Source organism: Lynx canadensis, chromosome X (assembly GCF_007474595.2).
Source record: "Lynx canadensis isolate LIC74 chromosome X, mLynCan4.pri.v2, whole genome shotgun sequence".
NCBI lineage: Eukaryota > Metazoa > Chordata > Mammalia > Carnivora > Felidae > Lynx > Lynx canadensis.
Genome location: NC_044321.2, coordinates 57,527,478 through 57,553,313, shown reverse-complemented (window position 1 = coordinate 57,553,313; position 25,836 = coordinate 57,527,478). Strand labels below are relative to the sequence as shown.

At 35.8% G+C, this 25,836-nt stretch overlaps 1 protein-coding gene across 5 annotated transcripts in view; it reads left to right on the top strand.

The window, feature by feature from the left end:
- Positions 1-25,836, top strand: part of HDAC8 (histone deacetylase 8) — a 225,721-nt gene that overhangs the window by 96,688 nt on the left and 103,197 nt on the right. The window contains exon 11 of one of the 5 annotated variants that reach the window (XM_032592032.1): positions 8,426-8,761. The exons of the other annotated variants lie outside the window; for them this stretch is intronic. Within the exon in view, the coding sequence (XP_032447923.1) occupies positions 8,426-8,485 (60 nt within the window). The 3' untranslated portion in view covers positions 8,486-8,761. Of the gene's footprint in view, positions 1-8,425; positions 8,762-25,836 lie in introns of those variants that run through there. 5 annotated transcript variants of the gene reach the window in all.

Here is a 25,836-nt window from a genome sequence, read left to right as displayed (position 1 = left end):
TTATTCCTACCAGATGCAGAATCTGTATACTTGGGAACATTATTCTTTTTAAAGTTACTATTATTTTTTAAAAATTAGAAACAACCTAAACGAATTTCCTTCCAATTTTCTTCTAACCACAAATGAGGTATAATATGTATCTCTGAAAAATCACTCAACATGTTTAGAATACAAATTGAAGGCATGCTATAATTTGAGACAATTTGCTGGTGTCAGGGTTAATAGAAGTTTCTTTTCTTGACTTGACTTACCTTTGTTCAGTATTTGGAAGCTTTATGAAATATAAAGATAAGCGAACAAATTACATTTGTGAACAAATGTAATCGCTGTTATTGCTGTGGGACTATCTCAGATTGCATTGTAATTTAAAGTATTGAGACTTTAAAACTGATCAAGTTATGTCAAAAAAGTTTTAAACTATAGGAGCTTGAATTGAGAATGAGTGTTCTGTTCCTAGGAAACAGTGCAAATCCATAGATTCATCTGTCTTAAAAGGTTGATAAAATTTTAATAAAGATGAATACTGCCTCTGGTACCTGGAGAAACTATGTGCCTGAATGGATGTGGGCTTGGCCTTATAGATAGACATGTCCTATCTTTATGCTGACATATTCTGCCAGATTAAATAATATACAATGTATGCCAATTGCCTAACACAGTTCTTGGCACATGATAGGCACTTGTAAAATGCAAGTTTTCTCCTTCCCCTTTGCATGCTCCTAACAACTCCTTATACCCAGACATTTATGACTTTGTCATTCATAAATGTGTCCAAACCCTTTTTGAATCCCTTCTGTCATATCCTTCTGGTACAAGAAATGTGAGTCATCCAAGAAGGAACAAAGAAGAAAATTGAAATGACAGTCTTCCCTGTACAATAAGATAACATTTTAATGAAAATTGCCAAAAATAGACTGCACAGTGTGAAGGCATATATAAGTTTTGTGCCACAATACATAGTTGCACACAAATATCCTTGTGGTTCTGTGTAATCAGATCAACAAATGATAGGTCAAAAAATATTTACTGAGCAACCATTGTGTGCCAGGCACTATGATAGGTGTCTTGGAAAATTCAAAGACACTGAAACCTCATCTCATCCCCTACCTCAAGCAGCCTGGGAGGGAGGCTGGTATAAGTTCTGGAGAGGTATGTAGATATATAAATAATTATGTTACAGAGCAGAGTAAGAAACACAAGACAGTAGGAACAATGACTGTGGAGATGTGCATCAAATATGAAAGGGATTCAAAGGAGTGTACAAAATACCCTGCCCTCCAGGAGCTGAAAATATAATTGAGAAATCTAGTCAGTGAAAAGGTCAAGATAGTGCAGCAGTCAGCTGCAGTCTGGCTGACCTCCCCCCCCCCATCTTCACTTTCAGTCTTGGGCTTTTCTTCTTCTATGTCCTGGGATAATAATCTTCCTCTTCCAAATGCTCTTTCTCCATCTCTCTATTGTCTTCCTAGGTCTAGCTTCAAGCCCCATGCCTTTAAAAAATCCCTTACCTAAATATACCAAGGCCTTTGAGCTCTTCCCTCATATTCGGTTATTCCTTCATTCGTTTAACAAATATTCATTGCATCCCTACTACTTGCCAGGCCTTATTCAGACTTGAATTCAGAGATACAAAGACTAGCAAGTAAAACCAGTGCCCTCAAAAATTTCACCATCTGATAAAGTTGACAGAACAATGTGCTCAAATCCAGGACAGTTGAGGAGAATAGAAGAAATGTTTCACCAAGACTTTGAACTAAATCATGGAGGTTGATTGAGAGTTTGACAGGTAAAGAAGAGGGAAAGACATTCTAGGCAAAGGGAAGTGGGATTGGAAAGGACCTGGTTCCTCATGGGACCAGTGAGAAGTTTGATAAAGTAGTAGGACATAGAGTTCCTAAGGGAGAGTGGGAAGGATTAAGGCTTGAATGAAAATTGGAGCCACATTATGAAGAGCCTTGAACACTGCACTAAAGAGTGTATACTTTATTTCTGTGAAAACAGATGAACTTTGGTTTTTAGAAAGCTTACTCAGTAGCACACAGAAGACAGATTGCAAAAGAGAGAGACTTGAGAAAGGCAAACCTGTTAAGAGGTTCCAGTACACTCCTATAACATAGTCTATACTATTCATTTGGTCATCTGTATTTTGGTTGTCTGTATTCCCCCTCAGTGCTTAGCACAATATCAGCCACCCATCTTGTTGGTGTTCATTGTTTGAATGAACAACTGAATAAATGAGTGTTTTAATAATAAGGATCTCAACATTCACATGGTAAAACTCTTTTTAAGATGGAAGAATTAGAAGCCTTTTGCTGAAAAGACTTCCAGTAGCAAATACCCATCCTTTGCAAGAAGTACCAGGTATCCCAGCTGTAGGAAACAGATGTGCCCATGGGAAAACACAAGATTGCCAACTGAGGGAAGGGAGTTGAGAAGACAAGTCTAGCACAAATATTAGAAGTAATTAATGGTGAGATTTCAGTCATAGTTCTCATGAGATATAAAACCAGTGATGTCATAAAGCCAGTGATCAGGGAGTTGGTCCCAGCTCAGGAATTAGGGAGCCAAGTTTGCCAGCCAGGCATGGAGTAAGGAAGCAATCCCAGCTGAAAGAAGATCTGAGCCCAGGTTGGAAAGAGAGGAAGGGAATCTGCCCATAGGCTGGCTCAGGTATCTCTACCATAGAGAAAGCCCAAAGGTGGCATGAGGTCCCATAAAAAGACCAGTACAAGGCTACTTTAGCAAATTACCCACTCCATGTAATAAAGCTTATGGACTATCATATATAAGAATGTTCTGTAATCCAGTAATACTATTTGGATCCTATGATCTAGGATAGAGTATGGCAGTTATGTTATATAATATATTCATATATACATATATGTATATGTATGTGCATATATATCAGGGATATGTATATACCTGAATCAGATAGATTTAGTAACAAAATTTAGTGAGTGAAAAATATTTACTTAACCAGACCATTTCTGATGGACTGGTTGGATAAACTATGCATGATTCATATGAGGAAATATATGTAGCCATTGAAAATAATGATTTATATACAAGTGTAGATTTATATACAAGTGTATGTTACTGGTGTAAAACAGTCTTACAGTGCATCTGTAGATTGTACTGAATCTATAGATCAATTTTGGGAAGGAATAACATCTTAATGATATTTAATCTCTCAATCCAAAAATTTGCTATATCTCTCCATTTTCTTAAGTTTTTAATTTCAAATTTTCATTTATACTTTTCAGTGAACAAGTCTTGCACAAATTTTGTTATATTTACCCTTAAGTATTTCATGATTTTGATGTTATTATAAATGGTATTTTTAAATTTCAATTTCCAATTGTTTGTTGCTAGAATATAGAAATACAATTGATTTTATATTGATCTTGAATAATGTATCATTGCTAAACTCTTTAGCTCTAGTAGCTTTTTGTAGATTCATTAGCATATTTCATGTATACAAACATGTCATCTGTGAATAAAGAAAGTTTTACTTATTCCTTTACAATCTTTATGACTTTTATTTCTTTTTCTTGCCTTATTACACTGGTTGGGACCTCCAATATGATGTTGAATAGAACTGGTTAGAGCAAACATCCTTGTCTTGTTCCCGATCATAGGGGGAAGCACTTAATCTTTTACCATGAAGCATGATGTTAGCTGTTGGTTTTTTCATACATGTTCTATATTAGGTTGAGGAAGTTCCCTTCTAATCCTAATATACTGAGAATTTTCTCACAAATAAGTGTTAAACTTTGTCAAATGCTTTTTCCTAATCTATTGAAATGATCATATGGAGTCCTCTTATTCTGTTAATACAGAAAATTGCATTAATTATTGCTTTTTAAATGTTAAACCTTGCATTGTTGGAATAAACCCTAGTTTGTCACGGTATATTATCCTTTTTATGTATTGCTGGATTCAGTTTGGATTTTTGTGTCAATGTTGATGAGGGATGTTGACTTGTTTTCTTTTCTTGTAATGTCTTTGTCTGGTTTTGATATCAGGGCAATGTTGATCTTATAAAATGACTTGGGAAGTGTCCCCACCTCCTCTTTTTTTCTGAAAGAGTTTGTAAAATTTATACTATTTCTTACTTAAGTATTTGATAGAATTCACCAGTGAAACATTTGAGTATGGAGTTTTCTTTGTGGGAAGGTGTTTAATTATGAATTCTATTTCTTTAATAGTTACATAGCTATTCAGATTTTCTATTTCTTCTTGCTTCCATGTTGATAATTTGTCTTTGAGGAATTTGCCCACTCACTTATAATATTCTTTTATTATTGTTTTAATGTCTGTAGAAGCTGTAGTGATATCCCTTCTTCCATTCCTAGTATTCCATTCCTGTTTTTCTTGATCATTTTAACTTGTGATTTATCAGTTTTATTGAACTGTATTTTTTTTTCAAAGAATCAGCTTTTTCATTGACTTCATTTTTCTCTTTTCTATTTTATTATTCTGTTCATATCTTTGTTATTTCCTTCCTTCTACTAACTTTGTATTGACTTTTAGTTCTTTTTCTAGTCTCTTGTGATAGAAACCTAGTTTATTGATTTTAAACCTTTCTTCTTTTCTAATACAAGAATTTTATGCTATAAATTTTCATCTAAGCACTGCTATAGCTGCATCCCAGAGATTTTGATGTTTTCATTTCAGTTGGTTCAGAATATTTTCTAATTTTCTTCTTTGATGAGTTATTTAGAAGCATGGGTTTTTAAAAATTAATTTCCAAATATTTCAGGACATTCCAGATATCTATTTACCTTCATTTTAGTTTAATTCTGTTGTGCTCAAAGAACATACTTTGTGTGATTTCAGTCATTTTATATTTATTGGAGTTTGTTTTACAACCCAGCATAGGATCTATCTTGGTGAATGTTTCATGTGCAGTTTGCAAAGAATGTGTATTTTACTGTTATTGGACAACATTTTTTATCATTATCAATTAGGTCAGGTTAGTTGAGAGTGTTATTTATGTCTTCTATATCCCTATGGATTTTGTCTGCTTGTTCTGTCACTTGTCAAGAAAGTTGAAATCTCCAACCATGATTTTGGATTTGGTAATTTTTCCTTTCACTTATGTTGGTTTGGGCTTCATGTATTTTTGAAGCTTTGTTACTAGATATATACACATTTAGGGTTGTTATATCTTCTTGATGAATTGACCCTCTTATTATTATGAAATACTGCTCTTTATCTCTGGTAATATTCCTTGCTCTGAAGTCTACTTTGTCTGATTTTAATATTGTCACATCTGTGCCGATTTTATTATTATTTGAGTGGTGTGATTATTATTATTTGTGTGGTATATCTTCATCTGTTCTTTTACTTTTAACCTATTTGTGTTTCCATATCGAAATTGAATTTCTTGGGGCGCCTGGGTGGCTCCGTCAGTTGAGCGTCCGACTTCGGCTCAGGTCATGATCTCGCGGTCTGTGAGTTCGAGCCCTGCGTCAGGCTCTGTGCTGACCGCTCAGAGCCTGGAGCCTGTTTCAAATTCTGTGTCTCCCTCTCTCTCTGACCCTCCCCTGTTCATGCTCTGTCTCTCTCTGTCTCAAAAATAAATAAACGTTAAAAAAATTAAAAAAAAATAAATTGAATTTCTTATAGACGACGTATAGTTGGGTCATGATTTTTTATCCAGTCTAGTCTGACAGTCTCTGCCTTTTGGCTAGAGTGCCTACACCACTTATGTTTGCATAAATTATTTATATGTTTATATTTAAGTCCATCTTCCTATTTGTTTTCTATTTTCCCATCTATTCCCTGTTTCTATTTTCTTGCCTTTTTCAATTAAATGAGTATTTTTAAGGTTCCATTCGTGTCCATTATTTGTCTATTATCTATAACTGTTTGTTTTGATATTTCATGGTTGCTCAGGGGTTTACAGTATACATTTCTAACTTATCATATTCTACCTTCAAATAGTATTACACTATTTAATGTATAATATAGCACCCTTATTACAATGTTCTTCCATTTTTCTCTTTTCCTTCCCTTGTGCTACTGTAGTCATATATTTTACATTTGCAGGTGTTATAAACCCACGATACATTGTTATTGTCTTGCTTTAAACAGTCAATATATTTAAAAAGAATTTTAAACATTTATTATTTAAAATAAGAAAAATAAACCCAGTATACATTAGCACAGATAACATGTTATGATTTTTTAAAAATAACTCTACTTTCTGGGGCGCCTGGGTGGCTCAGTTGGTCAGGCGGCCGACTTCGGCTCAGGTCATGATCTCGCGGTCAGTGAGTTCGGGCCACGCATCGGGCTCTGTGCTGACAGCTCAGAGCCTGGAGCCTGTTTCGGATTCTGTGTCTCCCTCTCTCTGACCCTCCCCCATTCATGCTCTGTCTCTCTCTATCTCAAAAATAAATAAATGTTAAAAAAAATTAAAAATAACTCTACTTTCCAAGTCAAAAATATTTCATGAAAAGAATGTCATTGCTATATATTTTTGCATATCTCTATAATGTCTGGCTTAATAAATGACAGGTTATCTCTCATACCAGCTTCTACAATGTGTTATGTTGTTTTTCTTAAAGTATATGAAGAAAATCCACCTTCACATAGATATGTAGTTGGAAGAGGGAAGAGTATTTCAATAACCTTTACAGATAATTGTGGATATTCTTTGCTACTACACAAAAAGTCTACAAATGGTAGTTTCTTAAAGGTTAATGCTGTGTGGAATCTGAAACCGTATCAGTGAATTTTTATATACTGTTACATTAAAATTCATTTGTCATCTTGTACTTTGAATAGGTATTTGGCCCATCTTGTACATATCGACTATTTGGAAAATATTGGTTCACTAAATTATGTGAATATTTCAAATGCTGAAACATTTTTTGCACTGTCAAAAATTACATTAATATCAGCACTAATCTCATTGAAACAAAGCTTAAGTTTGGCGAAGCTGTTAAGCTTACAATGGCAAAATGAAGTTTTCCAAAATTTTAATTTTCACTCAAAAATGTAAATACCATTATTGGCAAAAAATTATGTCCATTGTTTATCCTAAAGGCTCACTTCATTTTTGAGAAGTATCTGCCAAATACCCAAGTATTTAATGATGGTTTTTCTATCAGTTGTTCTCCCAAGTAAAAATGGTATTCCATGAAAAGTGGCTAGTTAAGCCACGACTTAATTACAGATATGTTATTCTCAATACAACCACAATAGTGTAGTTTATAACAGAAGCACCTTTTTTGTACCTCCTATTTTGTGACACAGAATATTAAATCCAGGATCAAGATTTAATAATTTTTAGTGCTTCACCAAGGACATTCTTAACTGAAATTGATTTTTTTAATGTGATTACATGGCAGTATAAAGAATACAGTAACTATTGGTATACTTTGGTTCTACTGCCTTAATTTATATCATGGTAGCTGCAGTTTTACCTACTATTGCTTTTGTACCTCCATGCAAATATAAACAAAGTTGCTCCAGGAGAAACCATGAGATTCAAACAAGTTGTTCAGCACTTTAATATTTCAGTACCACTTGTGTTTGTTGTCAACCATGCACAAAGAAAAAGACTTCTTCAAAGACTAGTCACTGCTGATGCCACGTGACTGCAAGCCAAACAAGTCCAGCCACATTTGTAAACTTGTCTGTAAAGTGAAGTATAATTATGCGAATAAGATAATGATTAAGTCTTCATGTTTAGAGCTAAATGTTTAAATAAACAAGTTACCGTGCCATTGAAAAGAGGCATTACTATGGTTATTTTACTAACTTTTCATTCAGTAGGCATTGAGCAATGTCAACTATTCAAAGCTTTATTGATCTCTAAACTATTATGTGCATTGCCCCAGTCTATGTAGTCTGATTGCTTGTGCATAAGATGCTTCAGTGACTTATTCTAGTTTGAAAAACTGTTAACAACTTTTGATTTTTAATAAGCTCATCATGTCTACACTTAAAATATCCCATTTCTTTCCCTTTATGAATAAATGATCTAAAAATGATGCCACAACTTAAGTAGCAAATTATTCTGAAATTATATGAAAATGTTCCATGCGTAAGACACTATAAGGTAAATTAATTACATATATAAAGGTAATTTTAATCATAATTTCATTCTTTGCTTACAATTTAACCATGTCTTTGAAGTCAATGTCTTCCTACCATGAGTCAAAGCCCTCCCTGATACTTCAGTTTCATCTTTTTCAGCTTCTTTAAACATAGATGTTACAGCTCTGGTTTGAGACAGCAAGCCTTCTAATCTCATTTTATTAAGCCAACAATCCATATTCTTATGTTTCTATCTAAGTGGAAGCAAAATTCTGGGATTTCAAAATAATGATTTACTAAACAATACAAAAAGTTATAGAGATTATAGAAGGTATAGCTAAGGATACTTTTTCCATGTCCCTCTTGTGTTTAGGGAGTACAGGAACTGGTCATGGTGCCAGCACTTCAGAGCAAAGAGCTGAAAAACAAATGAAGGGATGGAAGAGAAGATCAAGAGCCTGACCAGGCAAGAAGTCTCAAAGTAGGGGAGCCTGTTGTATGGGCCCCATCAGGGGGTGCAGGGAGGCTAGATAGCTACTCATACCAGCCACAGGACACAGTGCTCAGACTAGAATGCCCCAGATATGAGCAGCTTTGGACCATACACCCAGTGCCCCGACCTGAGCTGTGCCACCTTTTGACTGGACTGTGTTGCTCCACTTATTACTCTGCCACCAGGCTGACAGCCTCCCTCATTCCTCCATGGGCTTTAGTGGCACTCCTTTGCAGTCAGCACATATGCAGCCACCACTGGACATGCTGCTCCCAATGTGGCCCTAAATTATCATTTAAAGAAATTAAAAGATAAGTAAGAAAAATTTATTTATTTATTCATTCATTCATTCATTCATTCATTTACAGAGAGAGAGAGGAGAGGAGAAGAGAGGCACAGAGAGAGAGAGAAATAGAATCCAAAGTAGGCTCTGTGCTGACAGCACAGATCCATGCAGGGCTCAATCCCACAAACCATGAGATCATGACCTGAGCCAAAATCAAGAGTTGGACTCTTAACCACCGAGGCACCTCGAAAATTTTTTTACATTTACCCATGTATTTATCCTTCCCAGCATTTTTCAATCCTTTGTGTAGATCCAGGTTTCCATCTGGTAAAAGTTACATTTTCCCCAAGAACTTCAGCTAATTTTGTATTAAAATGTAGGTCTGTTTGCAACAGATTTTCTCTGATTTGTTTGAAAAGTCTAGTTTGTCTTAATTTTTAAAGACATTTTTAAAGATATTTCTCTATTTTAAGATATAAAGTTCTAGGTTGATAATTGTTTCTTTCAGAACTTTAAAGATATCAATACATTATGTCTATGTTGGCATATTTCTTCATGAGAACTCTGTAATCATTCTTCTCTTTGTTCCTTTGTATAATACCTGCATTTTTTCCCTCTGGCTGCTTTTACCATTTCTCTTTGTGACTAGTTTTCAGCATCTTGGTTATAGTTTGCCCTGGTGTGGTTTCTGTGCGTGTGTGTGTGTTTATCCTCTTTGGAACCCAAAGCTTCTGGGATCTGAGGGTTTGTAGCTTTTATCAAATTTAGAAATACTTCAGCCATTATTTCTTTTCTGTCCTTTCTTTTTCTCCTCTACTACTGAGACTCCAGTTAGACCTATGTTAGACCTATTGTATTGTCCCACAGGTCACTAAGACCCCCCCCCCCTTTTTTTATTTATTTCTGTGAGAGAGAGAGAGAGCAAGAGAACATGAGTGGAGGAGGGGCACAGAGAGGGGGAGACAGAGAATCCTAAGCTGACTCTGCACTGTCAGCACCAGCCTGATGCAGGTCTCAAACTCATGAATCATGAGATCATGTCCTGAGCCAAAGTCGGACACTTAACCAACTGACCCACCGAGGCACCGCAAGAGACCCCTTTTTTGTCTTTTATTTCTGTGATTCATATTGAAGAGTTTCTCTTGCTTTGCCTTCAAGTTTATTGATCTTTTCTTCTGCGGTATATAATTGCTATTAATCCCATCCAGTGAATTTTCTTTTCAAATATTGTATTTTTCATTTCTAGAACTTCTATTACAAATAAAAAACCTTCCAAATAATAAAATCTTTAAAAAAAATATGACCAGGAAAAAAATTGTCCATTTCTGTCTTCACTGTGTTCATATTTTCTTTACATCCTTGAACATATGGAGCATATTTATAAATAGCTGTTTTAAGGTCCTTGTCTACTAATTCCCTTATCTCTGTAATTTCTGAGTCTCTTCCTGTTGACTAATTTTTCTCCAGGATATAGATTGTATTTTCCTGCTTTCTTGTATGTTTAAAATTTTAAATTGTATATCCAACATTGTGAATTTTACATTGTTGAGTGCTGGATTTTTCTTTTGTATTTATTTAGAGGATTGTACTTTTTTTGATAGACAAGTTATTGTGGATCAATTTGATCCTTTTGAGGTTTGTTTTTAAAAGCTCACTTAGAGTAGACCTTGAGTAACCTTTACACTAGAGCTAATTTAGCCCATTTTGAAGGAACTGCTTCTCTCAAGTCCCTACTGATGCCCCCTTTATTCATTGAGGTCTCTCCACTTTGACCTTATGTGAACTTTAGGGAGTGTTTCTCTTACAACTTCTTAGTAATTACTTCCCTGGAAATTTTTTCTAGATTCTTTATGAGGTTTTGCTCTATCCATATTCAGATTTGTATTCATCAAAAGACTCAAGGGGACCTCTATGCATATTTCCAGTACACTTTTTTTAAATTTTTTTAATGTTCGTACTTCTAAGAGACAGAGACAGAGAGAGAGAGAGAGAGCACGTGAGCAGGAGAGGGGCAGAGAGAGGGAGACACAGAATCTGAAGCAGGCTCCAGGCTCTAAGCTATCAGCACAAAGACTGATACGGGGCTGAAACTCATGAGCTGTGAGATTATGACCTGAGCCGAAGGCAGATGCTTAACTGACTGAGCCACCCAGGTGCCCCTCTAGTACGCTTTTTATGGCTTACCTCCACCACCACAATTTCTAACCACCTTTAGGAATTCCAATCTCTGTCTGATCTCCTCAGAGATTGTTAGACTCTGTTTGGATCCCCCACCACTGCATCACAGTCCAGGGATTACCTCCTGGCAGAAAACTGAGGTAATCATAGGGATCACCTTATTTGTATTTCTTTTCTCTCAGATTACTATATTGTGCTGCATATTGTCCAATGTCTTTAAAAAAAATTCCTATATTTGGTAAATATTCTAGTTGTTTCTAAAGAGAAAATAACTTCATATCCTCTTTCCCCTCATACCCAGATGCAGAACCCTTTTACTTATCTGCTTCCAATTTTTTTCTGCCTTCATTTTTGAAAAATATTTTTGCTGGATATAAAATTCTAGATGGACATTTATTTTTCTGGCTCCATTTTTTTTAATGGAAAGTCAGTCTTGTTTTTATCATTGTTTCTCTGGGTATACTATGTCTTTTTTCTCTGGCTGCATTTATATATTTATCTTTGCTTTTCAGACCATTGACCATGATGTGCCCCAGTGTACTTTTTTGTGTTTATCCTACTTGGGATTTCCTGAGTTCCTTGATCTGTGGGTTCCAGTTTGGGATGTAATTTGGAAAATTCTTGGCTGGTATTTCTTGACTCATTTTTTGCCCTATTTCCATCTCTCCTATCTTTCTGGAACTCCTGTTAACATGTATTAGATTGATTGATACCAGGTGCACGTGGGTGGCTCAGTCAGTTGGGCAACCAACTCTTGGTTTTGGCTCAGGTCATGGGTCTGAGCCCAACATCAGGCTCTGCACTGTCAGTGTGGAGCCTACTTAGGATTCTCTCTCTCTCTCCCTCTCTCTCTCTCTCTCTCTCTCTCTCTCTCTCTCTCTCTCTTTCTCTCTCTCTCTGCCCCTTCCTTGCTTTCTATCTCTCAAAATAAATAAACTTAAAAAAAAGATTGATTGATACTGTCCTGTAAGTCACTGAAGTGCTTGTCTTTTTTTTCCAATATTTTGTCCTCTATGCTTCAATTTTTTTAATTTCCACTGATCTATCTTCAAGTTTACTAATCCTTTCTTCTTTAGTATTTAGTCTGCTATTAGCCATTCAAATTAATCTTTTATCCCATTCCATCCAATTATTTTTTAAACTTCTTCATTCTGAAATAGTTTTAGATCCACAATTGTAAAGATAGTACCAAGAAGTCTCATGTACCCTTCATTCAGTTTCCCCCAATAGTAATATCTTCTCTTATATAAGTATAGTAAAATATCAAAACTAGGAAATTGACATTGGCATAATCCACAGGCCTTATTCAGATTTCATCTATTTTACACACACTAATTTTTGTGTGTATGTGTGTGTATATTTAGTTCTATGAAATTTTATCACATGTATAAATTGTTGTAACCACTACCACAGTCAGGATACAGAACTGTTCCGTTACCACAAAGACCTCCCTTGTGCTACTCTTTTATAACCATAGCTGCCTTCCCTTCCCTTAACTCCCTAATCTATGGAAGCCACTACTCTGTTCTTCATGTCTATATATTTTTTTTCATTTAGAGTATGTGGTATAAATGGAATCATGCAATATGTAACCTTTTGAGATTGGCTTTTTTATACTTAGGATAATTCCCTTGATAGCTGTCCAAGTTGTCCAATGCCTCAATACTTTATTCCTTTTTATTGCTGTAAGGGGTGCCTGGGTGGCTCAGTCAGTTAAACCTTTTTATTGCTGAATAGTATTCTACAGTATAGAAGTACCATAGTTTGTTTAACCATTTATCCACTTAAGAACATTTGGGTTGTTTCCAATTTGGGACTATTAAAATTAAACATTTGTGTACAGTTTTTGTGGATGTAAGTTTTCATGTGTCTGGGATCAATACCAGGAATGCAATTGCTGGATCATATTATAGGTATAGGTTTTCTTTTTTATGAAACTGCCACTCGTGCTTTTTTATTACCATTTACATATTACATCTTTTTCTATCATTTTTATTTCAATTTCTCTATATCATTATAGTTGAAGTGACTTTCTTATAGACAAAATAGAGTCATGTTTTTTCTTCACCCATTCTATCAATCTTTTTTAATTGGTGTGTTTAGATCATTTGCCTTTCATGTAGTTATTGATATATTAAGACTTAAGTATGCCATTTTATCATTTATTTTTTATTCTGTTTTTCCCTCCTGCCTTCCTCTGGATTACTTGGACATTCTTTTTTAAATTCCATTTTAATTTATCTATAGTGTTTTTGAGTATATCACTTTGTATAGATTTTCTAGTAGTTGCTTTAGGTATTAAAATATATATTTTTTATATATAGGTATATATATATATATATATATATATATACACACACACACACACACACACACACACACATATCAACATTTTGCCACTTTGAGTAAACTATAGCAAACTTACCTGACTTTATGTCCCTTTACCTTCCTCTCTAATAAAATATTTTAAAATTTTACCCTATATACATTGAAAACCACAACAGAAATTGTTATAGTTTTTGTTTCAACCATCAAACATAATTTTCAAATTTTAGGTGGAGAAGGAAAATGTGCTGTATTTAGCCATATTTTTATAATTTGTGTTGTACTTTCTTCCTTCTTAATGCTTTAAGATTTATTGTTTTTTCATTTCCTTTCTGTTTGCAGAATTTCCTTTGGCCATTCTTTTAGGGTAGAGTTGATGAAGACAAATTCTCTTTGTTTTCCTTCATCTGAGAATGGCTTGATTTCTCTTTCACTACTTAATGCTATGTTCACTGGCTATAGAATTTTGGGATATAAGGGGTTTTTTTCAGCACTTAAAAATGTGCCTTTTCCTTCTGGCCTCTGTGGTTTCTGATGAGAAATTCATTTTCATTTGAATCATTATTTCCATAGAGGTGAGAATGTAAAGTGATGCCTTATTTCTCTCTACCTGCTTTCACAGTTTTTATTTTTGTTTTTTCTCCTTATGTTTCAGATACTTAATTATGATATGTCTTGGAGGAATGGATTGGGGGGGGTGTTATTCTGTTTAGGTTTCATTCAGCCTCTTGATTATGTAGGATTATTCTTTCACCAAATTTGGGGAAGTTTTAGCCATTATTTCTTTGAATATTTTTTAAATGTCATCTTTATCTTCTTTTGATATTCTGATGACACAAATGTTTGACATTTTGTTCTTGTCCTACAGGACCCTAAGTCTCTGTTTATTGTTTTTTTACTCTGTTTTCTCTATGTTGTTTAGACTGGGTGATCTATTGCTCTGTTTTCATATTCACTGATGCTTTTCTTTGTTATCTCCATATTTTTGTTAAGCCCATCCAGTAAGTTTTTTTATTTTGATTATTGTATATTTCAGTTCTAAAATTTCCATTCTTCATGTTTTCTATTTCATGGTTGATACTTTCTATTTTTTATTGTGTTTCTAGCATGCCTGTAATTGCTTCTTGAAACATTTTATATTGGCTGCCTTAAAATCCTTGTTGATAATTCTAACATATATGTCATTTTGGTGTTAACATCTGTTGATTGTCTTTTCTCATTCAAGTTGAGATTTTCCTGATTCTTTGTATGATGAGTGGGTTTTTATTTGAACCTGGAGATTTTGGGTCTTGTTTTATGAAACTCTGGCAACCCTGAACTCTGTGCTCTGAATCCTCAGGCTAATAACCCTGTAGCTATCTGCCTGAGCTCTACCACACATCACATAAAATATAAAAACTGTGACTCCAACCCAGTGTAGTTCCTTTCTTTCAAGGGTTGAATTCCCTCTAGTTTCTGCCTGTTTGGGGGGTGCTCTCTAATACCTTCAGTTTATCATGATGGTTATTCTGATATAAGCTATTCTATCATTACCAGAATCCAGAAGTCAGGATTTACTTTTCATTGTATAACTCTTCAAGTTTTTACCATGTATGTATAACTTACTTTAAAATGTAAATAAATTGTTGAAATTAAAATATAAAAATTAAATGAATATATTTATCAGAGAGACCTGTTTTCATAGACCAGCTCCAGGGAATGATCATAGTACCAATATATATTAGACAAGTTGAGAAAATTATTTTACCAGTCTGTCCCTCAGGTCCATCACCTATAAAATAGGGATTATTGTGAAGATTAAATGTATTTGTCTACACAAAATGCTTAGTACAGTGACTGGAACATATAAGTAATATATTTAAATATATTACTAATATGTAGTAAACAAATAATACTAATTTAAATAAAATTTTAGGCATTATTATTGTTAATGTCAGAAACACTGGTAAAACCCACAGCCAAGGACCTGTTTCTTCTTAGTCCTTCAATACTGAGAATATGATCCCTAATAAGTGCCTAACACATTTTTTAAAAATGTACACGGTGCTGCTGTATTGGATGCTATGCAGATTTAGCCTAATAGCCCTTGCTGACACAGAGAGCTCAGGGAAGAAAAATGCTGAAAACATATCAAAATGAAATATTATCATTTTATATGAACAAGTATGAGTATAATTAGATGAGTGCTAGAAATTTTACATTTGAGTTTTATATTTAGATAAGGTCATTGTACCAGACATTCAGCAAATGATCCTCCTGTTGCAGAAAGGCTTGACAGAGGTAGGATTTAAGAACTGTTTGAATGAGAAAAGAACTTAACACTTATTAAGCACCAATTATATCCCATGTAAGCATATCCATGTTATATCCTTTATATATATATTATCTCATTTATGTCTCTTAGCAATTCTGAGAGGTATGCATTATTCTATCACTTACCAATGAGAAAAGTAAGACTCAGAAAATAACTTGACCAGGATCAGCTAGTAAAATAGCAGAGCCAAGACTGACTCTCAAAATTTTCATATTTCTGGGCTTATACTTTTTCTCTACTTTCAATGATAACACCCAGGATTTGGGCATAAAGAAAACATGGAAGGAAAGTAACAATTTATTAAACATGTACTACTTACCAGACAACAAGCTACATGCATTATTTCATTTAGTTTTCAAAGAATTACTTTATTTAATCCTCACAATTCCCTTCTGAGAGGGAAGAAAAATAACATTTTTTGAGCATCTGCTCTGTGCCTAACACTTTACTAGGGCTTATATAAATTACCTCACATGGTCTCCAAACAGCCCAGTGAAACCTGTATTGTCCCTACTACTAGAAAGAAACCAAACTGAACTTCCACCACACTTGCCTGCCTCCTAAGGTAGCCCTAAAGGGCACCCATATTTTTAAGCCCTTTTAAGCATTTTGCAGAACATATATTCTGCAAAACATGACTTTTTAAAATATAATCCACACAACACAAAGGTCTCTCCATACCAGTGGCTTTTTAATCTTTTGGGTGGTAATGGACCCCTGATGCTCCCTCCTTCTAGATAAATGCTTACAATTACACAATTTTAGATACAAGTTTAGAACATTCAGCAATTTCCTAAAGTCCATCAATGGATAGATTCTTTGAAATAAACAAAAAAACAAAAATATGTTCTAAAGAACAGAAATAAATCTTAGAAAAAAAGAGCTTATTAATGGCTTCAATTATTAAGTTTTACAAATCCTATAGAACACTAACACCTACATTTGGCCATTGTATTATGTTTCACAAAGTTAGATGATAGTCCTGTTTCTCTTTTGTTTTTGTTTTAGTATTGGCATTATTGACTTTTCTTGTGGTATATAATTAATTGTTATGGGGAGACTGGGAATCCTGTGCATTCACAGGATGCTGAGCAGCATTCCTTCCCTCTACTCACTAGATGCCAGTAGCACACTCCCTGCACAGTTTGACAACCAAGAATGTACCCAGACATTGCTGAATGTCCCCTGAGGGTGAGGCAAAATCTTCCCTTATTGAGAGCCACTGGTTTGTAGTAATTATATTTGTCGTTCCTGAGTCACTCACAAGCATAAAGGGACTAAGAACCAGACTTTTAAAAGTATATCTTTTTCTTGCTTGATTAAGCTCTCCTACAATAATTCTCAACTGTATTGGGCAAGGTGATTCATCTCAACAATTACGTTTCTAGCTAAAGTTACAGTTTTTCTTACCTAAGAGACCAACCATATAAGAAAGTTTATATGCCCCTCCCCTGCTTTAGTAATTGAATGATTGACTTATCAAGTCATTAAGTCATTCAGGGAATATTTACTGAATGCTAACAATGTGCCAGACATTGTGCCAGGTGCTGAGGCTATAGTGGTGAGCAGTGTAGCTATGGTCCCTGCATCATGGAATGTGCAATCCAGTGAGGAAAACAAACCACAGAACAAGTAAAACATAAGTGAAAATCATTATAAATTGTGATAAGTACCATGATGGAAGCACAAAGAGTGCAGAGATAGAGAAAAATGGATGTACACACTAGCAGAGGCCTCTCTGAAGATGTGACATTTAAGGCTAAACTTGAAGGATGAGAAAAAGCCAGCCAGGTTAAAAATAAAACAACTAGAGGGCAAGTGTCTGAGGCAGAATAGGCAGCCATATGCAAAGACCATGAGGTAAGAAAGAGTTTGGTGTGTTCTGGGTACTGAAAGAAGTCACTATAACTAATGCTAGTCACTAAAGGATTAGGGTTATAAGATGGAATAGGCAGGGACCAGACTCTACAGGGCCCTGTAGGCCATGGCAAGAAGTTGGTACTCATTCTTAATAGAGTGGGAAGCTACTGAAGGCTTTTAACCAGGAGGGGTACTGTGATTTGATATATGTTTTAAAACTACTCTAACTGTTGTGTGGAGTGGGGAGGTGGCAATAATGGAAGTATGGCAGAATGGAGGTTGATGACAGTTGAATTTAAAAAAAATTTTTTTAATGTTTATTTTATTTTCTTGAGGGAGAGACAGAGCGGGAGCACGGGAGGGGCAGTGAGAGAGAGAGACACAGAATCCGAAGCAGGCTCCAGGCTCTGAGCTGTCAGCACAGAGCCCAATGCAGAGCTCAAACTCACCAACTGTGAGGTCATGACCTGAACCAAAGTCGGACACCCAACCGAATGAGCCACCCAAGCGCCCCTAAGGTTGATGACAGTTGAGAGATGATAGTGGTGCAGTGGAAATGATAGAATGACATATTTTAGAAAACAGTAAAGATTCCACCAAAAAACTACTAGGACTGATAAATGAATTCAGTTAGGTCACAAGATACAAAATCAATGTACAGAAATTGGTTTCATTTCCTTATACTAATAATGAAGGAGCAGAAAGATAAATTAAGAAAACAGTCACATTTACAATTGCACCAAAAATAATAAAATATCTAGGAATAAACTTAACCAAAGAGGTGAAGACCTATACTCTGAAAATTAAACATTGATGAAAGAAATTGCAGATGACACAAAGAAATGGAAAGACATTTCATACACATAGGTTGGAAGAACATATAATGTTAAAATATCTATACTATCCAAATCAATCTACAAATTTAATGTGATCCCTATCAAAATACCAACAGCATTTTTCACAGAGCTAAAACAAACAATCATAAATTTGTATGGAAACACAAAAGACCCTGAATAGCCAAAAGAGTCTTGAAAAAGAAAAAATAAAACTGGAGCTATCACAATTCTAGACGTCAAATTAGATTACAAAATTGTAGTAATCAAAACAATGTGTTACTGGCACAAAAATAGACACACAGGTCAATGGAACAAAATAGAAAGCTCAGAAATAAACCCACGATTATATGGCCAATTAATCTTTAATGAAGGAAGCAAGAACATGCAATGGGAAAAAGACAGTCTCTTCAACAAATGGTGCTGGGAAAACTGGAAAGCTACATGCAAAAGAATGAAACTGGACCACTTTCTTACACCATACTCAAAAACAAACTCAAAATGGATTAAGGATCTGAATGTGAGACCAGGAAACAACCAACAAAACTAAAAGACAACCTACAGAATGGGAGAAGATATTTGCAAATGACCTATCCAATAAAGGGTTAGTATCCAAAATATATAATGAGCTTTTATAACTCAACACACACACACACACACACACACACACACACACATCCAATTAAAAATGAGCAAAAAACGGAATATTATTCAGCCATTAAAAAGGATGAAATCTTGCCATTTTCAATGACATTGATGATCTGGATTATATAATACTAAATGAAATAAGCTAGTCAGAGAAAGACAAATACCATATGATTTCACTCATGTGGAACTTAAAATTTTTTTAATGTTTTTATATTTATTTTTGAGAGAGAGAGAGAGAGAGACAGAATATGAGCAAGGGAGGGACAGAGAGAGAGGAAGACACAGAATCTGAAGAGGGCTCCAGGCTCTGAGCTGTCAGCAGAGAGCCCAACGCAGGGCTCGGACTCATGAACGGTGAGATCATGAACTGAGCTGAAGTTGGATGCTCAACCGACTGAGCCACACAGGTGCCCCCATATGTGGAATTTAAGAAACAAAACAAACTGGTGCCTGGGTGGCTTAGTCAGTTAAGCATCCAACTCTTGATTTCAGCTCAGGTCATGATCTCATAGTTCGTGAGATTGAGTCCTGCATCGGAATCTACACTGACAATGCAGAGCCTGCTTGGAATTCTCTCTCTCTCTCCTCTTTCTCTGCCCTTTCCACCCCCACTATCTCTCTCATATAAATAAACATTAAGAAAAAATAAACCAAATATATTAACAAAGGGAAAAAAGAGAGACAGGAACCAAAAAACAGACTCTTAACTACAGAGATCAGAGGGTTACCAGAGGTGTGGTGGATGGGGGGGATAGTTGAAACATGTGAAAGGGATTAAGACTAAATGTACCTTGATGAGCACTGAGTAATATATGGAATTGTTGAATTGCTATATCGTATACCCGAAACTAATATAACATTGTATGTTAACTACACTGGAATTAAAATAAAATTTAAAAAGAAAGAATGACATATTTTATAGATAGAATTGACAAAATACACTAATGAATTAGATGTAGAAAGTGAGGGGAATGGAAGAATCTCAAGGTTTCTGAATCAAACATTTAGGTGGATAGTAGTGGGATTTATTGAAATGGGAAAGACCAGCTTGGTAAAAGAGAAAGAGAGACATTCTTTTCCCAGTCAGGTGAGCCACAAATGTGGGTACCTACCTAGTTATTCAATGAAAAAAGAATCAATTCAGTTCAACAAAGATTTATTAAGCAACTATTGTATACTGGGTATGATGCTGTGTTCTGAGGATACAAGGAAGTAGAAGACATGTCCCTTTGTACAAAGAGCTTACAACCCAGCAAAATATACAGAAACAAAACAGACCACTTCAATTGGCTCCATTGAGTGCTAAGTTAGAGGCATGCACAGAGTATATAAAGTCACAGAAGAGAGCCAGTTAGTCTGATTGGGGCAGGAATGTGGGAGTCATGGAAGGTATCCTGAAGATGATGTCAAAGCCAAAGACTGACCTGAATATTAGCCAGACATATAAATGTGTGAAAGTATAGGGGATTGAGGAAACAGCAAAGGGAAGGCACACAGCCATGAAATAGCATGATCCTTTAGAGAATTATAAACAATGAAAATTAATAGAACATAAACTTTAAACAAGGCAATATTACTAGAACATAAACCATAAGGCAGGAAATGGAAGGAGATGAGACTAGATACAAAATATTGGCAAGGGTTAATAATTATTGAGCACCTATTATATGCCAGGCAGTGTTCTAAGTACCTCACATGGATATTTCATGTAATCCTCATAATTATAATGCAAATATGGAAACTAAAACAGAAGGAGCTTGTTCAAAGTTGCACACTGTCAGAGCTGAGATTCAAACTAAGCAATTTAACTCCAGAGCCAGTGCTTTTAACCACAGAAAGTTGTAAGTGTCATGCTAAAGAACTGAGAATGTACCTGTTGACAGTACTGAGTCATGGAATGGCAGTGAATGGTCAGATCTATGTTTTCATGAGATGGATCATGATAAATTTGAGAGAGACCAGGCTGGAGACTGTTACAATACATCAAACAAGTGAAGAGAGTTTGAAGTAGGGATGGAGGCAAAGGAAATATTTAAGAAATTTTTAGGAGACAGAATTAGCACAGCTTGGTGATTAATTGTATTCTGAAGGTAAAGGAGAAGGAGAAATCTAGAAGGTCATCATGTTTTCTGGTTTGGATGACTAGATGATATTAGTGTACAATGAATAGAGGAGGAAGAGGATTATAACTGAACCATTTTTTACATTGAGTACTAGGTGCCTATGGAACACCCAAGTATATTTGACCATGATGCCGTTGGATACAAGTTTGAAGTCCAGGGGATAAGTCATAACTGGATATAGATGTGAGTATTATGAGCATGTGGTTAAAACTCTATGAAAGTAAATGAGATTACCCATGGAGAATGTGTAAGGAGACCATAGGGCCATTGGGGGAATCTTGGAGAATTTAAGTTCCCTTAAACCAAGAATCTTGGTATAAGGGACCAGCAAAAATGAGCTCACAAAGAAGACTAATAGTATGTTAAGGATAAGCAGTATAACACAAATTAAAATCATGGACTCTAGACCCAGTCTGTGTGATTTTATATCGTCCAGGCTCTGCCACTTAACAGCTATATGACTTTGGGCAAGCTACTTCTCTAAGCCTCAGTTGTTTAACGATTAAATATACATGCAATGCATGTAAAACCCTTAGAATAGTGCCTGATAAACACATAGTAAGCATTAGCTAATACTTATAGGAAGAAAATCAGAGTAGGATCATGCAAACCAAAGTTGAAAGTTTAAAAGATGGAGAGAATTCTGAGATGTGTCAGATGCAACTGAGAGATCCAATAAGCTAAGGACTTATACATATGAACTAGATTTGGCAAAATAGAAGCTTTGGTGACCTTGATAAGAGGAATTTCAATACAGTGTAAAGGGGCAGAGGTGAAACAATAGTAGGCTGAGTGGTAAATCTAAGGTAAAGAAAATGACAGCAATAGGCACAGCTAAATCTTTCAAGAAGCTTGGTGTTTAAGAAAAACTCTGAAGCAAAGTAGAAATATGTATAAGGATGCTCACCTCAGCTTTTTTTTATGATAGAGAAAAACTTGAAATTGTCCTAAATGTCTAAGAGTAAGGGGATGAAAGGTCAATAGTGGGATTGGGGAAAATGGTAAATATTGGAACAGTAATTGAGAATAGGAGAAGGAGCTGACCAGAGACGAGTAAAAGGATAATGAAGAAGCTTGGAAAGTGGATCTGAAATTCAAAACCATGGATTGGTGATACCAGTCTATCCAGTGATAGTTTCCTTTGATGGTGACAGAACAGAGAAGGCAAATAGCAGAGGTTGATTTGGAATGGTGATTATCCCAGACAGATGAGGCAAAAAGACAAAGGTTGAAGGTGATGTTGAAAGAGGATTCAAGTGTATAATAATATGTTCTAGGCTGGATGTGAGGCCAAAAGGAATCAGACAAACAAGGAGAAAGTAGGGATCAGGGCACTGGGGTGTCTCCATGAAGTAAGAAAACAGAGTGGGATGAAAGCACAAGAGAACTGGTGGGGCCAGAATTTTGACTCCAAATATAAGATCTTGCAGGCAGCATGGTTGAAAGGGCATAGATTTTATAATCAGTCAGACTGGAATTTGAATTATAGTCCAATATTGAATAGCTACATGCCTTTAGACAAACTCCTTGAAATCTGGAAACTTCAGTTTCCTTATGTGTAAAGTAAGTATAATGACACATATCTCAGAAAAACTGGCACATGGACATAGTTTAATAATTGTCAGCCCCTTTTTCTCCCACTCAGCATGTATTGAGCACCAATTATGAAACATTCTTTTCTGGGGATATCAAGATAAAGGTCACTTCACTTCCTTTTAGGGACTCATGGTTTAGCAGAAGTGACATAAATACAAAGAGGTAAATAACAATACAATGTAAACCAATAAATTACAGTTCCAGTTACCATGTACAATACGAACAGTATGAAGACAGTGCTATGGGAACACAGTGAAGGTGTGACTAATAGTGCCTGATGGAGTGAGGGAAGGCTTCCCTACAAAGCAGTTCACAAACTCAATTTTTAGTTATAATGTTGTTTGAAAGAAAGTATCAGGAAATTGGGAGATGACACTTTAAAGGGGGAGCAGCACAGAGTCATTTGCTTTTATTTTCCTAGACCATATTCCAAGGGGCAAGAGGTTCAAAAGAAGCTGTTTATTCAAGGAAATGACCTGTGCAGGTCTGTTAACTTAAAAGTAGTATGTAAAGAAGCGAGAGATATTTAAGGTGACTGAGAGGAAAGGAAGTGATCAAGAGTTCAAGGTTCCAGAGAAGCTAAAATCTGGAGCCCACATTAGGAATTTACTCATGGATAGGATACAAAATAGCCCTTTCTCTAAAATGAGAGGAATATAAAAATGATAAAAATAGATAATTTACATCTAAAAAGAGAAAAGAAGTCAATTTCTGGAAATCACACTCTATATGCATTTTTTTATTTGAGAGAGAGCATGAGCAGGGGAGAGGGGCAGAGGGAGAGAGAAAGAGAGAATCCTAAAGCAGGCTCCATGTTCAGTGCAGAGCCTGATGCAGAGCTCGATCCCACAACCTTGGGATCATGACCTGAGCTAAAATCAAGAGTCAAACACTCAACTGACTGAGCCACCAAGGCATCCCTATATGCAATTTTTCTTAGTTCTTATAAACCAAGAATATTTCCTTAACATGTTCACAACCAATTTAAGAAGCTAATTACTATAACTGATGGACCTGTCAACTGTTAGTAAAATGGAAACAACAGGAATAAAGACCTTCCAAACCCTCCCCTCTGCACATGGACAAAGGGGGTGCTAATTGCTGCAGCAACAGGAGAGGACTATGACAAGGAGCAGCAAACCTCTTCTCACTTGCTTTCCCCTTCAGTTCTTAACTAGTTACTACATGAAGCCCTATTGCCCATTCTAATCTTCTTTTGCTCCAGTCTACTTACATGCACACTATATGAAGTAAATTTCCAACCTGAATTTTGCCCACTTCTGAATAGAATTGGCAGCACACACAACAGCTGTGCTGGCTTAATGGATCCAAAACATTTGGCTGCATTGCGCTGTCTCCTAACCTTTGCAGCCAGTGACTCCCCCTTTCTGGGATACTATCCCACAGTTACTTCTTACTGGCATGCACCTCCATGAAGCAGACCTTCTGAAAGGAGGCTTGCTAGCAGTGATATGGAGCTAGCTTCTCTGCCTGGCCCACCTAGGAACATAGTAGGGGGTAGACCCAAGCACTGGGAATTCTTCCAGCTGCTTTATGCCCAGTAACTCTTCAAATTGCACCGTTTAATAAAATCAGAGGAATTAATTAAAGGTGTCTACTCTGCATTGTAGACACCTTTAGTTAATTGCTGCTTTCCTGCTTCTACTCTAAGCACATGCCAAGGTAACAAAATGTCTGCACAAATTGGAACCAGACTCCTTGTCCTTTTACTGTTAACGTGAAAGATGTCTACATTTCCTGCTAGATCACACATTGGCCTTGTAAACTTTAGGACTTTTTTATACATATATAACCAGGAAAAATTTCTAAGGGAGAAGAGTATCCCTGTAAGGAGTTTCTTCCAAGGTGGCAAAGAAAACAGTTTCTCTTTAGAGGAGTATAATAGACAGTGAGGGCCCAATAAGATGAAGACTCTGCTTTTTTTTTTAAAGTTTATTTATTTATTTATTTTGAGAGAGAGTGTGAGTGGGGGGAGGGGCAGAGGGAGAGAGAACCCCAAGCAGGCTTCACACAGTCAGCATGAGCCCAACCCCGGGCTCAGTCTCCCATGAGATCATGACTTGAGCCAAAATCAAGAGTCAGACGCTTAGCAAATCAAAACCACAATGAGATACCACCTCACACCTGCCAGAATGGCTAAAATTAAGAACTCAGGAAACAACAGATATTGACAAGGATGTGGCGAAAAGGGAACACTTTTGTACTGCTAGTGGGAATGCAGCCACTCTGGAAAACAGTATGGAGATTCTTCAAAAAATTAAAAATAAAGCTACCCTTTGACCCAGCAATTGCACTACTAAGTATTTATCCAAAGGATACAAAAATGCTGATCCCAAGGGGCACATGCACCCCAAGGTTTATAGCAGTGCTATTAACAATAGCCAAAGTATGGAAAGAGCCTAAACGTCCATAGAATGACAAATAGATAAAGAAGATGTGGTGTATATAGACAATGAAATATTACTCAGCAATCAAAAAGAATGAAATCTTGCCATTTGCAACAATGTGGATGTAACTAGAGAGTATCATGCTAACTAAGCAAAATAAGTCAGTCAGAGAAAGATAAATATATGATTTCACTCATATGTGGAATTTAAGAAAGAAAACAGATGAACATAGGGGAAGGAAAGGAAAAGTAAGATAAAAACAGAGAGGGACAAATCATAAGAGACTCTTAAATACATAAAACAAACTGAGGGTTGTTGGAGGGGTGTTGGGTGGGGGGATAGGCTAAATGGGCAAAGGGGCATTAAGGAGGGCACTTGTTGGGATGAGCACTGGGTGTTATATGTAAGTGATGAGTCACTAAATTCTACTCCTAAAACCATTATTACACTATATGTTAACTAACTTGTATTTAAATTTAAAAAATTAATTAATTAAAAAAAAGAGTCAGATGCTTAACCGACTAAGCCACGAGGTACCCCAAGAGATGCTGCTTCTTTAAAGGCAATTAACAGACCTCACTGAGAAAAAGCAGAAAAGAAGGAAACTAACAGTTATGAGGGACCTACTATATGCCAGATACTGTGTTAGATGTTTCACAGGCCTTCTTTCTTTCAACCCTCACAACAACCTTGTGAGGTATTTATCTACATTTATAGAAG